This window comes from Uloborus diversus, chromosome 2 (genome assembly GCF_026930045.1).
Source record: "Uloborus diversus isolate 005 chromosome 2, Udiv.v.3.1, whole genome shotgun sequence".
Lineage (NCBI taxonomy): Eukaryota > Metazoa > Arthropoda > Arachnida > Araneae > Uloboridae > Uloborus > Uloborus diversus.
In genome coordinates this window covers 96471510-96489093 of record NC_072732.1, presented here as the reverse complement: position 1 = coordinate 96489093, position 17584 = coordinate 96471510, and the positions used below count along the sequence as shown (strand labels likewise).

The following is a 17584-nucleotide window of genomic DNA, read 5'->3' as shown; positions in this document are numbered from 1 at the left end:
AAAAAAAATTCCAAATCGGAATAATGTAAAAATCTATACTTTAAATTAATTTTCTTCTATTTCAGTACTTAGTCCATTATTATCATCCAATTCTTCTTGCGATTCACAAGCTTTAGTAACCGAAATGAGTATCTATCCTCCCCTATTGAACCTTTTCTACATCTGGTCTACCACAATGCAAAAACGCTAGAAAACTATTGATATTTGCTCGCCTTCCATCACTGTTAGATAAATGTCATATTAGGGATAGAGATGCTGTTCATTTATTAACAGCCTATGTAGACGCAGTAAATTAAAATCCAAATGACCTTGTGATCAATCGTACATCCCTTAAGAGAGCAAGAGAAAATTTTCGAGAGGTAAAATCAGATTTCATGAATTTAAACTTAGATTTTGCAGTTATTTGCTGGGATACAAAGCTACATCCAGATGTCACTGGAAAAGAAAGCCGATAGGCTTACCGTGATAGCTTCAGGTCCCAATGTTGAACAGCTACTCGGAATTCCTTAGATATTTCTTCAGTTGTATATGATATCTTAGATGATTGCAATTTATTGCTAACTGTTCAAGCTGTAGTGTTTGATACAATGGCTTGCAACACCGGCCGTATAAATTGCGCACGCAATGTTTTAGAGCAAAAACTAAATGGTGATAGATTACATTAGTCACACAAATCGTACTGCAGAGTGTGCCTTTAAAGAAGTTCTTGCCTTTCTTAGTTCTAGACCCGATATTCCATTATTTAACGGCTTCAAAATTTTGTGGAAAGATCTTCATCATTCAGAACTTATAACATTTCAATCAAGTACACATACCATTTAAATTCTAAAATACCAAGTTGATGACATATTATCATTCGTAAAAAGCAGAATTGAGAAAGATCTTTCCCTTTAAGATTACAGGGAATTCTCATAACCTGTAATAAAATTTCGTGGTGTTTCTAGAGGGATGTGTTTTCGGCAACCTGGAGTTTATCCCTGAGCCAGATGGGTGGCAAAAGGAATTTGTTGTTTGAAAAATTATATATTTAGGAAACAATTTAAATTGACCGTACATGAAGAAAAAACCCTTGATTGCTGTTTTACAGTTAAATGCTGTATGAAAATATGGTTTATCGCAGCAAACTAATCCATGCTTTTAAATAATATAATGTGTCTAAAAAACTAGCAGCGTACAAAATGATGACAGACATGCAGCAGAAGCAACGATTGGAAAATTTATAAATCATTTATGGTATTTAGGAGATAAACTAGAAACTTTGTCCAAGACTATTGACCGTCCAAGACTATTGGAAAAAAATACACTCTATCGAGATACAGAGAGAAAAGCGTACGATTAAGGAGAGTTTCTAAAGCATTATTTCACTCTTATTCAACGTAAAATCTTTAGATGATATAAATTAATTAAAAAGATTAATTTTAGTGCTACCTCACTGTAAAAATATTTTGCAAACCTAGGAGAAACAATGTACTGGGTCTGAAGTAAAAACTCGGAAGATTTGTGGGAAAATTATCAAAAGTGTTAAACTTCAACGGCCTAGAGGCACATGTTATTATTGACCGATCGAGTTCAAATTTTTCACATGTTACTTTTTATTATAGTGTCACAAAACTAAGGGGCGTCACTTGTTGAATTCTGAAATTTTTTTTCCCATATAAATAAGGACCACCCTAATATATATATATATATATATATATATATATATATATATATATATATATATATATATATAAACAACCAGCCAATAGCTTTCTTTGTGCATAACGCTAAAAATTATTCAATTTATCCTAATCATCCTTCAACTGCTAATTTTGAACAGGATTCAAACAACAAATTGTTCATGAATCTTTTTGACGGAAATTAGTTTTTTTTTATATATATATATCACCACATTCAAAGAAATTTTAGTGTGAAAAAAACTCTTACTGCCAATTTTAAATAATGTTGCTTTTCAATTTTCTTACACATTGCATTAACGTTGGTGTTACAAATTCATTTCAATATGAAACAGTTAACCAAAAAAAAAAAAAAGAGCTAAGTGTTCATTAATATGTAAAATCAATTAACTGCTTTTTTCTTTTTTAAATATGTCGTTAAAAAAATTATTTTCCAAATTTTTAAAAAGGTGATGCAAATGCATAAGGGAAACACATGGAGATTAAATCTTGCAAGATTTTAATTTCTGAAATTGCACACCTTATGAAACATTAAAAGATGTTTTAAAACAATATTTTACTGAATGAAGCTTTGAAAGATACAAAGCTTTATCAGGTGAATGGGGCATCCCCTCAAATGCTATATTGCAACTTCTCCAGAATAAAATTAAAAAATTTGAAAATTATCCTCCCAGCTTTTTAATGGCGTAGCCTACCCTTATCCAACTTTTAGCAACAGGAGTCATTTTTGATTCTGATATTTTGTTGTAATTGTAATGCACAGTAAGAATTTGTAAGCTGTCCGTTATGTTACATCCCATGTCCCCTCTACTACGCTTTATTTTTCACATTTAAATAAAATAAGGGTTTGATTTAAACATTTCTATAGATGATATTATTACAAAGGACCTCCACTTCAGACTTGTATATAAATTATACTGTGCCAAAAAAAAAAACTTTAAAATGCTTCTGATATAATTCTTGCTGTTTGTATGTAAAATGACCCTGTAGGTCCAAATATGACTACCGTTTTCCCACCACACGTCCCACTTTTTGGAAATGGTGCTTGCTATTTTATTTGTTTTCAACCATTTCACAGCCATTATTTTTATTTGGAGAGGAAGGGAGCATTTAGCCTAGTCAATGAAGGTAAAAAAATAGGCTTTGTCGCAACTGATTTAGGGAAAGCTGAATTTTTGCAGGATGTTAGCAAATAAAGTATACACTAAAAAAATACAAAGTCCCGACACCCATCCCTCTTGCTTTCCCCCCACTCCCTCCGAAACATTGCAGGAGCAATACTATGATTATACGCTTTTCGTGTCGCAACTAATTAGGAGAAAGCTGAATTTTGGCAGGATGTTAGTACATAAAGTATACACTAAAAAACCACAAAGTCCCTACCAATCTTGCTTTCCCCCCACCCCCTCTGAAACATTGCAATAGCAGTACTATGATTATATGCTTTTTGTGTCGCAACTAATAAGAAGAAAACTGAATTTGGCAGGATACTAATACATAAAGTATACACTAAAAAACCACAAAATCCCGACCCCCCCCCCCACCTCTCCCCTTCCCACCTGCTCCAAAACACTGCAAGAGCAGTACTATGATTATACTCTTTTCGTGTTGCAACTAATTAAGAGAAAGCTGAATTTTGGCTGGATGTTAGTAAATAAAGAAAACACTAAAAAAACACAAAGTCTCGACCCCTACCCCTCTTGCTTTCATCCCCAACCTCTCCGAAACACTTTATGATTATATGCTTTACTTTTTGCAACTAATTAAGATAAAGCTGAATTTTTGCACAATGTTAATACATAAAGTGTACACTAAAACCTCGACAGTTCCGACCCCAACCCCTCTTGCTGCTCCCCCCTCCATCTGAAACATTGCACACTGATCAGTTCAGTACTATGATTATACGCGTACGGCTTGAAAATTAATAATGTTACAGGAAGGTTCCTTTTTTTATTTCACTCCTAACAATATTGTAAACCAGTGGTGCTCAACCTACGGCCAGGTGCTGTATCCGGCCCGCGAAGCTGATCCGTGTTGCCCGTTGTTTTATGAAATGTTACAACTCGAAGAGCACGATTAATGACAAAGTTACAAATTGTTAACCAAATATTTAGAAATAGGTTTCTGAAAACATTGTTGGGGACCACTGTTATACACAAATTCTGAAGCACACTTTTTATGTAGATAGTCCAGTTTCACCATTTCACCAACTTAACCCAGGGTTGGCAAAAACCCGGGTTTTTTTAAAAAAGCCCATGGACCCAGGGTTTTTTGGGTTTTTTTAAATAAAACCCAAAAAAACCCAACTAAAGCTGGGTTTTTTTTAAAGAAATGTGGGTTTTTTTGTCTTTTTTTAGGGGAAAGGTGGGGTACTCGTAGCATATTGTAGAATAAGTATATGGACAAAGCACAAAAATTGTCTTGATAAAAAAAGCTGGAAAATTCAGCGTTTTCTGAAAAAAGGTATAAAAGACGACAAAATTCAAGAATGGTGAAGTTTCAGATTTTTTTAGTTTCCATGATTACCAACAGTTAAGGCAAAGTTACTTCTTGAGTGATAAAATCTATTGTTTATTTGTTTGTTTTTAATTTCGACATTTTTTTTTTTTTTTTTTGTATTTTACTTTATTGTATTTCATTTTGTTATGCAAAACTACTGCAGAACTTCAAGTAGTTTAAATCCCTTTTGACTGAATTCCAGCTTAATCAAGACATTTCTTTGAATTTTATGTTGCCTGTTTTTCTATTTCTGTGTACAGAGTAAGAAATATTAAACTTTTTCGTAAGATAATGAAAATGCTGTACATCCTATTCCATTTTCTGTCCGACCATTTGTAAAACCTGTTAATTTCTAAAAAATATACCTTGTTTATTCGAGTTTTGTGACGTGTTGGTTTGCAGAAAATAATTCACATGAGAGCCTTTTAGCTAAAGTAGTATCCTTTGTACAATCTGCAAATATTGAGAAAATCTGACGTGACAGGACTTAGTCAAGATAACTTGAGCTCCTTATTGACCAGTTGAAGGAAAAAAGTTAAATATATTTATTTAAAATCTTTGAAGCATTTTTTAATGCCTTTAAGAGTTAAGAAATACTATTAAAGTTCAAAATTCATTTTTTATATCCATTGCCTATTGTGAAGAAGAAATAAAAAAGAAGTTTAAATTGTAAAAGTATTTAAATTAATTATTTTTAAAAAAAAAGTTTTCAGAAAATTTTAAAAAACCCAAAAGTGGGCTAAATAATGGGTTTTTTTAAATGGGTTTTTTCAAAAAAACCCATTGGGTCCAATCCGGCCAACCTTGACTTAACCATATGCAGAAAACTCACAACAAAAACTAAAAAGTAACTTCAACAAAATTTAGAGATAATTATTTTTTTTTTGAAATGGATCAACAATGTAATGACGTTCACTTAAAGTTTTTACTAAAATAATGCAATTATTTGTTACAAAAGTTTATAATTCGTTTGTGTCGGCAATAGTCTACAAAATAATGTTAATGCTTGGCTAACTATTTAAGCTTTAAATAAATCAGGAACAGTATATTTTAACTGAGATTATTTTCTCGCAGTGGATATTATTAACGTTTAATATTACTTTTGGTTATTATTTTTAAATCTTATATAAGGGGCTATCTTCTAATATTTTGTTGGTTTGGTCCGAAATATTGTTACAGTGCATTCCACTACAGTGTCCACACATAGACGTGCAATCAACCCTAACTTTACGACAGATACAGTTTGAAACACATAATGTTTTCAATTGCAAGATATTAATTGGAGAAGTTCACTTGAAGCTAGAGACGTACCGAGTAGCACTTTGGCCGAGTAGCCGAGTACCGAGTACTCGGCTTTTCACTACTCGGCTGAGTACCGAGTTACCGAGTACTCGGCCTTTCACTACTCGGCCGAGTTACCAAGTACAAATTATGTTTTAAAAAGAACCACCGACACACATGTGATGAATTTTGAACTTATTGGAATAGTTGTATAGACCTCCTTGTCCATACAATAGCTTTTAAAACTAAATTCCTGCTGAAATTTAACTATGCATTATATAAACAATTTTGTTTGTGTCAAAAATTTTACAAAAACATTATTTTTGAAATTAAAAATAAATAAACTAAAGGTATGATTAATCGAGTTGGTATTAAAACAAATTACAGTAAAATCCCTCTAAAGTGGACACTAACAGGACAATTTTTTTTGTTCGCAATAGAGAGGTGTCCGCAGGACAGGGGTTTAATAATGTTATTTGCATTGGAACTGGGGAATTAAAAATTGTCGGCATAGAGGGGTGTCCGTTAGGAGGGTTTCACTGCATACCAATCAATTATGGTTCTAGTCCGCCAAACATAAATAATTTTTAAAAGCAGATAAAACAAATGTGCAGGAACACTACAGACATGTGTTTCTGCCCCCCCCCTCCCCCCATTACAAGGAACATCTATTTCAATGCATACATGTGAGCTAAAGAATGTAAAGACATTCGACAAAAAACATCCGACTTTTGTCGGATGCCTTTAAATCCACGAGCCTCCATTTTGTGCATTGAAAAAGGAATTTCTTGTAACGCCAAAACACGTGTCTGCATTGTTCCTGCACTGTGCTTTTAACATTGTTTTATTTCCTTTTATTTTTTCAGCGAAGGTATTTATATATTTTTTATAACTAATTTTTGTTTGTAGCAAAAATCCATTTTTAATACGAAAATTCCATATTTTCTATACTTACCTCTTTTGCATAATTTTTAATAAATAAGTTTTATTAACTTCGCGGACATTAAAATAAAGATTTTTTCCATTGAAGCATTACAAACTTCATTATTCTCAAAATTTAAATTTGACTTATAAATTTTAATTGTAAATGATTGCAGAATATAATGCTTGCTCTTTTTTTTTAAATTTTAGTATCTGTCTTGGATAATATTCAATTTTTTGTAACTACTCGGTATTGGCCGAGTATCTGATCAGAATTTGGCCGAGTACCGAGTACTCGGCAAATTGGCCGAGTAGGCCGAGTACCGAGTAGTTACCGAGTACTCGGTACGTCTCTACTTGAAGCAGAGGTAATCTTCATAAACTTAGGAATCAGTCTGTTGCATGAAGTATAATGCCAACCCCACTCTTCTGGGGACATTTAAAACCTAACCAAGTTTGAATCTGGTGTTGACCCTAAAAACTCTGATGGAAACCTTAAAAAGATGTTGACGAGTGACATCTGAAGTTGGTGGGAGTTTTAATAAATCAAAAGTTAACTTTAGGAACATTTTTGCAATTACTTGCTTTTCACAAACTTTTATTCAAACTTGGTTAGGTTTTAAATTTCCAGCAGAAGAATGGGTTTGGAAATAAATTTCAAGCAACAGACTGATTCCTAAGATCATGACAATTACCTCTGCTCCAAGTGAAATTCTCCTACTCATATCTTGCAACTGTAAAACATTGTGTTACGAACTGTAGCTGTCGTAAAACTGGGTTCGATTGTACGTATATGTGTGAACACTGTAGTAGAATGCATTGTAACAGTATTTCAGACCAAGCCAACAAATTGTTAGATGACCCTTATAAAAAAAATGTAGTTATAATATAATATCATAGCTGCCAACTTCAAGATACAAAAAATAGGAGCACTTAAGGGAAAAAATAGGAGCACTGAGGGTTAAAATAGGAGCATGAAATTGTGGCCTGCGCTAAACCTTCCTTCTGTACCATAAGTTTCCATAAATTCTAAGCACTTTTTAAATGCTTTTCTGAATTTTCATGTTAGATTTTCAACAAAACTACAACCAAGTTTAAAACAAAATTATTTTACATTAAAAAAGCAACATTACATAGATACATATTGAAAAGTTAAAAAAAAAACATGATTACTGTTTGATTTAATAAAACTGCAATCTTTTTTTAAAAAATATGCTTGTATACATATCCTACATACATAAGAACATATTGAAGATTAAAAAACACAATTATTTCTTATACTTGGAAGTAAAGCAACTTCATAGATCAAGACTCTGAAATTTTGAAAGTGGCCACTAGACTCCAAAAACTTAGTGGTCACCAATGTCGCCAAGTTTTGATATATAATCTGGAGTGGGGGAGGCAGTTTTTACAACTTCCCTAAAAAAATAATAGATGAATAGGATTTAAAGAGAGATATTCAATACTTTTTTTGCACATGGAAAATTTAAGTTAAAATAGGTTTCTGATTTATTTAAAAAAAAAAAATAATAATAAAAATTAAAAAATAAATAAATGAGAAGTCAGCAGGAACCTTCAATTTAGATGAAATATTTTAGTTTATAGCAAAGCCTACAAGGCAATGAGGATCAAATAGATAAAATTTCCCCTTCAAGAAAATTATTTTTAAAAAAAACATAACTTTTTGCCTTTTGTTATTTTTAATAGTTTGCATTGAGACAAACAACTAATTCTGTTTTCGGGATCTTAGGCTATTAATAGTCTTGTCTACTTCATGTTGCAAATGACCAAACATGGCAACAACGCGAAAAATTCAATACAATAGATTTTTGAGTTTGTTGCATTAAAAGTAGTTATAAATAATTAATAAGCCTTAAAAAACTAAAATTTAGACGAAATAGCAAGTTTTTATCACTAGAGACTAAACCAATGAGGATAAAATAATATTCTGAAGGAAAAAGTTTGCATTTTTCAAGAAAAAATTTAGAATTTTCCGAAAAAAGAAAAAAAAGTTCATTTTGCATTATTTTCAATATTTTGCATTGCAATAAACAACTAATTCCTATTTTGAAAACTTGGCCACTTAAGAGTCTTGTGTACTAAAATCTCGCAAATGACCAAATATGGCGACTAAGTCAAAAATTCAGATATAAAATTTTGAATTTATTGCATGAAAAGCAATTATAAATAATTAATGACCCTTAAAAAACTAAAATTTAGACGAAATTGCGAGTTTTTAGCAAATTAGTCTAAACCAATGAGGATAAAATAATATTCTGAAGAAAAAATTTTGCATTTTTCAAGAAAAAAATTTAGAATTTTCCGGGAAAAAAAAAAAAAAAAAAAAAACCAGCCCATTTTGTATTATTTTCAATTCATTGCAATAAACATCTAATTCCGATTTTGAAAACTTGGCCACTTAAGAGTCTAGTGTACTAAAATCTTGCAAATGACCAAATATGGTGATTAAGTCAAAAATTCAGATACAAAATTTTGAATTTATTGCATGAAAATAATTTAAAAATAAAAAATCCCCATGAAACTACAATTTAATTGAGAATTTTTAGCACATTCGTGCCCAAAGCAATAAGGATAAAATGAAATTTTAAATAGTATAACTGTTTTCATATTTCTCAATAAAATTATTTAAAATAACCAAAAAAAAAAAAAAACATTTTGCAGCACATTTTGCTTTTTTCATTAGTTTGTAGTTAAAAGAAACACCCAATTCTGCTTTGTCTGAAAACGAAGGCGCTTAAGCATCGTCTACTAACTTCCATCTTGTGAATGACCAAACATGGCGGCTACGTTTTACACGTAGCTGAAACGCTCGATGAAAAAACGACGATCTCCAATCGACGCTCCCCCTCAGTGTTTATCCTGACACTAAGCTTCCAAAGCATCAAATTGTCTTCTCTTTTGTTGAGTTTGTGCACAATTCCTGCCTTCGAGGATAAGGAAATTTCTTCTTTTTCCTCAAAAATCGAAAAGTGTACAAGCAAAGTAAAAAAAAACGGAGTTTTTTGGAAAAAATCGGATTTTCGGAGTACGCAATAAAAAACGGAGAAACTCCGGGAAAAACGGAGCACTTGGCAGCTATGCAAAATGCATCTTATTCCGTTTTTGGAAACTAGGTCACTAAAAGAGACTTAAGTGCTTAAATCTCACAAAATGACCAAATATGGCGACTAAGTCAAAAATTAGGTAAGAAATGTTTGAACTTGTTCCATACAAATAACTTAAAATCCTCATGAAACTACAATTTAATTGAGAATATTTAGCACAATAACTTCCAAAGCAGTGAGGATAAGATGAAATTATAAATAGTATGATTTTTTTCATTTCTCAAGAAAATTATTTAAAATATTTAAAAAAAAAGTAGCACATTTTACTTTACTTTAATGATTTTTCAGTTAAGAAAAACACTCAAATCTGCTCTGTCTTTGAAAACTTAGGCACTTAGCATCGTCGACTTCCATCTTGTGAATGACCAAACATGGCGGCGATGTTTAACACGTGTGCAGCTGAAATGCTCGATCAAAAACTGATGTTCTCCCATCGTCTCTCTCCTCAGTGTTTATCCTGACACTGATGCTTCCAAAGCATCAAATTGTCTTCTCTTTTGTTGAGTTTGTACATAATTCCTGCCTTCAAGGATAAGGAAATTTCATTTGAAAACGAAAAGTGAAGAAAAGTCGAAAAATCGGAGTTTTTTGGAATAAATCGGATTTTCGGAGTACGCAATAAAAATCGGAGAAACTCCGGGAAAAACGGAGCACTTGGCAGCTCTGCGATATGTATCGCCAGTATTTTGGTCACCAACTTGGCGACAAATTTGGCAATTTTTTTAAATTTTAAATCTAATTTTAATTTGGCCAGTGTTAGTGATATTTAGAGAGTAAACTATTGAATCACATTAAAAATGGCAATACTGCAGCGTTATAGTACTCGTCAAATAGTGTTGACATTTTTTGTCCCCTCTGTTCCTACACATTTAATAACGGAAGTCAACCCCGGAGAACTTGGTCAAACAGCACAACAAATGATCTCCCAGGGTACTTGTATGATGACATCTATTAATTTTTCTTAAAGCAATGGCATACATGCATATTTTAGCAAAAGTTGTCAATTTGTAAAACAGATTTTTACACATAAGAAACACTTTAAAAGATTTTAAGTTGATTATTAGAACACTTTATCAAGAAATACTTAATATATTTTTAAAAAATAACAAAAAAAACAGAAAAGCCATTGAAAAGACACTCAATGCATATCCATACTAAATTTCACATGCATTTATCACAGGCATAATTGGAGAGGTCCTAGCAAGTAAATAGTTCACATTTAATGCAAGAGATGTAGGTTTTTCAGATTTGTTCTCCAGTTTTAGATTTCCTTCAAGGAAAAGAAATACAGTTTTTAACAAATGAAAAACACCAAACCACGGCAGGTGCTCTTAAAAAGATAGAAAATGATGATTTATAAATTTTTAGATAAAACTAATTGGGGTGACTTGGTCATCGTCACTGTTAGGTGCGCGATTTCTCCCGGGTTAAAGAAAAGAAGCTTGGAGTCGGCATATTTTCTAAAGACTCAGACTCTTTTACCCCAAAATCAGTTTGACTCCGATTCCACAGCCATGCGAAAAACAATACATCTTTTGAGGCTATCTAGGAGTCAATCCACAGTTTAGAAATTTCATAAGGATGGAAGTGCAGACAGGTAATGTGTCATTGACCAGAACAAGTGGTAGTCAGAAAGGGCAGTGTCAGTAAAGGGCAGTGAGTAGGGTAGGACTTTCCACTTAAGTAACCCTAAGTAGGTTTTGACCGCTATTGCAATGTGTGCCCAAGCGTCGTCATGTTGCAAAATGTTCTTGTGTCTCTGCTAGTAGAACATACTTTTTTTCTTCAATACTCGGCTGAATCGCTCTAATTGTAGTTGGCAGTCTCCCATGTGATGGTTTCTTTTAGTCTGAGCAAATCATGATAAACTATACTCAGCTCAGCGCTGTCCAACTGCAAAGAGCCTACGGGCCAGAATTCCTGTCACTGATCACCTGGCACGCCGCAGTTTGAAAAAGTTGATCAATAATCTCTTACCTCTTATACAATAACAATTAATAGTTGAATTATTAATTATAAAACAATGTAACAGAAGGTTTCTAGAACAAGTTGCTTACATTTTAATGTGAAAACTGAGGCCCATCCGCCTTCTTTACAAGGGCAGGAATGTCAAAATCGATGTTTGTCGTTGTCAGACGAAGAAAATCTAACAATGAACTGTCGGAGGGAGCGCTCCTGTGACGATTTTTGATGTAGCTCATCGCCGAAAAAGCACTTTCGCATAAATATGTGCTTCCAAACCTTTCAATTTCGAAATGAACAAAGGCAGTAAGAGTCAGTCAAGGGGGTCTTCATTTAACCAATTACAGGCAGGCTTTTGCTTATCTAAAATGTTTCGCTCTTCCCTCCCTGTTTCCCCCTGCTAACGCGAGGCAATACTATTTCTAGGAATTCGTTTGAACACCAGTGTGCAGGGTAGGACTGCTTGACCTTGGTCTGTAGATGTCCTATACCTATTTTCTCCCAATGCAATTAAAGGAGTAAAGGAGCGATCAAGAGGAAATTTCGGGAACCCTGGTTTGACCAAGAATGGTAGTTTTGGATGCTTCTTGATATCATAAAATTTCGAAAAATGAAATATGCTGAATAAGAAGTTGGCGGGCCCCAGTTGGACAGCCCTGACCTAGCTGATGCCACTAAATGCAGAGCAGAAGCTTGAAATCATGGATCCTTGGCCTTGCGGAAGATGTTGATGTATGGTTGGGTTTACCCCACGATTTTCTAGTTACTGTTATCATAGTATATCCATTTTACATCCCCCAGTTACAATACGATAGAAAATATTTTCCTTTTCTGCCATTGAAACAGTTGTTATACGGGGAAAAACGCCGTTCGAAGTCTTTCAGCGTGATCTGGTACCTCACCCAAAACCTTGGTTTTGAATCACTCCCCCTCCCCTGTGATGCTTTCAAAGGTTTTGAAACACTTGTGTGATCAACTCCCAATGATTCTGCAAATTCGGCTTCATGAAGTATTGCATCCAATTGTCAGTCTTCAAACTTTTTCCGCGATCTCTTTCTTTCTCTTTAAGATCAAAATTATTATTTTTAAAGCATTGAAACCAATCCCTACAAGTTGCTTCAGACACAGCATCACTGCCGTAAGTCTCTACAAAATTTTGTGAGCTTCAACTGCAGATTTTTTTGAATGAAATAATGCAGTGAAATTCCCTGCAAATACTTTCTTTTCGGCACAAAATCTATAAAAAACAAAGTTGTTTTCACTTCCATGAAATAACATAGATTGCATTTTAAGCTTGCTTACTTGTATATTTATACATATGCGTCGCTGTCATAAACAACTAAAATCAACTTCGGCAACGCCAGCAGTTGTAAAACAGCGAGAACTTATTCAACGAAATATAATTTAGCCAAAATCACTGATCAAGTAGTAACACTCTGATGTCACCAACAATGAAACTCATGCCAGTGGACGCAGAGTATTATTTCACTGTTGGAGCCTCTAAAGTAGGTAATTTTGTTTTAAAAGGTACTGGTCTCGCGACTTATTTAATACCTGAAAAATACCTAGAGAAATAAAATTCGCCATCAATTCATATAAAATTTATTTTGCTTTGATCAGTAGTTCCTGAGAAATTTTAAATATTATTTATAATGTATTTCAAATTCATTTCCATTTTTAACTAAAAGGAGTAAATTAAATCAGTTGTAGATCATGCAAGATCCCCCCATTATTTGGTCACTAGAATAGTACACATTTGATTACATTAGGCTGAACTAGCTCCAGTAACTTTATTGTTAATGGAACAGAAACGATTAAGATCAGGTCCAACCTTGGATTATTTATTGCAAATGGAATGATGCACATTAAGATTTCTTAGTAAATTTTTTGTATTTCACAGACACTGAAGAATTAAGTTTGTTCAGAATTTTAAAAAATATAGCCCATTTAAAAATCAAATAAAATGATTTAGTAAAATTGTTAAGAATTCCTTTATGGAACGCAGAAAGAAAAATAGTATTTCAGTTGCACTTTGTGACAGCACAGCTGTATTTATATTGTGACACTTTTTTAAATGAAACAATACATTTTTTTTTTTTTTTTTGCTTTTAAGTAATGTTTTTGATAGGCTGAACATTAAAAATTCTAAAATTGCTCCAATGTCAGAACTAGTGGCACAGTTAGTACAATTTCAAATAATGAAGCCCTAGCTCTCATTTTTGAAAATCTTGCACAGTTCTCAAAGGGGGCCATGACCCCCCTCAGGAGCCGCCACTGCATGGTTGTAGACTGTCTTGGATTTCGAGACAGAGTGTGCCCATAATCTTGTGACGCCGATCGTTTGACACTCAGTTAAAAAAAGAGGAGAAGGGAAGAATGAACAAATGCTTATAAGATTTTATAAAGAAAAAAATAAAAGGAGATTGAGAGATGATTATCATTGAGAGGGGTTTAATATAAAGTTCAGTGTTTCAATTGGAAAATAATGTTCATATTTTGGTATTAAAAATATTCAGTAAGTACCTAACGATTTTGCATAGCAACATTTTCAATGCAATTTATGATATTGTATCATTTTTCATATGTTACGCCATACATCGCTTATTTTCTACATTAATAGCAAAGCTCTCAAAACTAAAAAAAAAAAAAAACAGTCATCACACCATCCTATAAAAACCATTTCAAAAATATGTTACCATTAAAAATATTTATAGAAAAAAAGTATTGGAGTTTTCAGTAGTCTACAGTTCTAAAAGACTCTTTTTATGAGCAAATGGTCTTGGCACCTTCAAAACTCACTGAATCAAAACTTTTAGATTTTTAGCAGAGTGCTCTAAAACAGTTTTACTTAATAATAATAATAAATAAATCCTTTTTAATAATCTCTGGAGCAATTATTTTCAAATGTTTATAAAAATGATGTTTTTAAAGCACCAAGTGCAGCAAAGGCATTTCAAACATTAAATACTCACAATCTGTCAAAACAAAAAGAAAAACACTACATGATGGATGTTTGACAGCTCAGCATATACCTCGTTATTATATAGAAAGATGGAAAGCACTACCTGAGAAACATACACTTAAGTACTTCACATGTTTTTTCCCCTTCATATTATATTAATTTTAATGTTTGAAGGTTATAAAGTGATAGCACTAGCATCTAGTGAATGACATTTAAAGTGATGCATAAAACATTATGAGTGATGCGATCTTAATTCAAGAACGACAAAGAAAACTAAGAACGCATAAATTGATAAGTCCACATAAATAAACATCATATTCCTACTTTAGTAAACATAAGATCAAGATTTACCTGAGGTAGATTTGCCTGAAGCTGCCGTTGAAGCGAGTCCCTTTCCCTTTCCACTTCTGCCAATTTTGACTGTATCTCTTGCATCCCTTCTTGAGTTTCCCTCAAATTTTCCATAAGTTTGTCCCTTTCATCCAACATATTTTCCATTAGCTGCTCAAAATTAGATTCTTCCGAGGAGAATTGCCCACTCCTTTGAGCTATACTGTTCTCAGAAATTGTAGGCATCACGTCGCACATCATGTTCCACATTTTGATAAATGATATTTTTTATTAATTTAAAAAAGTATGAAACGTAATAAATATGTTATGTAAGTTACATAGCTTTCAGTTTCAATGGGATCACAGTTTGATATCCAACCTAGTAAAAATTGATATTAAAATATATCTTCGAGACTTACGAAAGAATCATGTACTATTCTAAAAAGCGACATAATCAAGTGATAATGCATAACAAACGATTTGCATTTTTCGACTGAGGTGGAGCATTTAAAAGGGGTGTAGAAATTTCTTTATATTGGTTCATTTCTGTAAGCTGATTTCCATCACTGCACATGGAAATAGTATAATCTTTTTTTCATATAATTTGACAGCAGAAGGCGTTTAATGCACAGACAATTCGCTGAGAGAAGAACATAGTGAATATTTTTCGGCTTGTACATGAATATATACGTTAATGCACAACTTCTGTCATATTATTCACCGCTATCTCACCGTTCTGCCAAACACTCACAGATTTGTCCACCATTTTTCGCTGAGCTGCCAAATTTTTCCCATGATTCAACTCTAGTCTTGAACGCAGATTCATTGACAGTGACAAGACTTCCGTTATAAAACGGAGGAATTATAAAGCAAGGACATTATCCCTTTACTTCACTCCCTTACTTGCATTTTATACTGAAATGATGACGTTTTCGCATCATCGCATCTGTTTATTTTAACTTAAAGATCTATTCTGAATACTATTAAAACACACACACACACACACACACACACACACACAAAGGGAAAATGCTCATTGATTTGGAGAGTCCCAACGTGAACATATTTTCGGATTCGGAGCTCATGCATTCAAAAAAAAAAAAAAAAACCAGAAAAAAAGATCGCTTTGGTTTTGATGACTTTTTTAATGTTTCGAGGGCACGGGTATGTCAACATAATTTCCCCAACTTACTAAAAATGCTCAAGTTTTTGAATTTTTCACCTCTCTTACTTCCCAGAACATAGGCGGCTGCTGCACAAAAAGAAAAAGAAAAAGAAAAAAAAAAGTGGGGAGTAAAAAGAACTGGGGCCCTACAACGTAAGTAACGTTCCATTCTGGTGACGACGTTTTCTCCCTCACGAAAACCGAGAACAACCGAGAAAATAGTCGGTTCCTCCCGTTTGCTCTTACCACCATTGTATCGAGTGAGTATTTTGTCTCTGTTTCCAGCGTTCCGAGAACTACTCGTGACGCGGGAAAGGAATCTCTTCAGTCGGACTGGAGTTCTTTTTTCCTACGGCAAAAGAGGCTTGCAACTCCGTTTCCCACGGCATTTGCGGTTTCCCGTACTTATTGAGTTTTTTCAACCACAGCAACGGGGATCCGCAACTTTTAATTCCACGGCGTTTCGGGATCCGAGGAGTTATCTCATGGTCAAACAAATTGGCAAATACATTTCTTGATATGTCATAACCAACTTTTTTTTTTCATTTGTGTTTACGCATTTTATTAATTTTATTTTTGGCTTATTTTTTTCTTTTAAAAATATTCTTTCGAAAGAATACTTTAAAATGCAAAGTGCCTTTTTGTTTGCCTTTTGTTTATGATACATCAGCTTTCAAAATCTTTTCACGGTAAGTAAGCGAATAAAATTTGACAATGGTCTAGTTTAAAGATTATTCCCCCCCCCCCTAAATCGTTGATAATGACTCACCCTTACTGTTATGTTTCGTAAAATTAGAAATGCAGATTTGCGAAACACGGTTGCTTTAGTTTGAAACTAGTGATTTTAATCTTCGTTTACACCAAGAATTCTCTTTTGGCATGAACTTTCATGCGCCACATATTTAGGTGGAATCTGTTTAATAATTTTTTAAAAAAAAGAAAAAACCCCTAAGCAATTGTTATATTTTTCAAAAAAATAAACGATGGACTCGCTCTTGATTATCTTTGAAAAGCAAAACAAAGGGCTTTTAAGAACCATTTGACAGATTTTTTTGGTCCATAATTACCCGACTAGAAACCGTGAAAACATTATACCTATTAACGCAAAAACAAATCTATTGTTTAATGGCATTAACTCTTACGGACCAAGATTGTGGACACCTTACCCAATTTTTTAAAAGCCATTAATAATCGAAATTTGTTTAAGAAAAGGCTAAAAATTTTTATACTCAATTCTACTGCAGTCAATTTAGGATATAGTAGCATATTTGTAATATAGTATATTTGGGTTCTGTTATAAAATTAGACGTACTTTATTGCATTGCTTGTGTTTATGTGTTCTTTGTATGATTATGCATTTATTTTCTTTTAATTCTATCTTATGTTATAAACAGGCTCTAAATTAAGTTCTTTTCTGAGTGGTGGGTGCTACTGGCTGGGAGCTATTCAGGCTACTGTCATAGCCTTTACTCCCATCTACTCAATCAGGGATTTTCAAATAGACAGAGTGAAATATATTTAAAAGAAAAAAAAATTATTTAATGCAAATTTGAAGAATAATAGATAAATAATAAAGCTGGTGAATTCAAAAACGATCGTTTTGAATTGACTACAATGCCCTTTCTCATTACTTCTAATGAAAAAACAGTGGTCCAGCAAATCA

General features: G+C 33.1%; 1 protein-coding gene across 1 annotated transcript in view; it reads right to left on the bottom strand.

Moving 5' to 3' along the window:
• LOC129235289 (liprin-alpha-2-like) overlaps positions 1-15026 on the bottom strand; it is a 105884-nt gene extending 90858 nt beyond the window's left edge. The window contains exon 1 of the mRNA XM_054869015.1: positions 14778-15026. Coding sequence (XP_054724990.1) covers positions 14778-15026 — 249 coding nt within the window. The remainder of the gene's footprint in view (positions 1-14777) is intronic.
• Positions 15027-17584: the final 2558 nt, after the last annotated feature.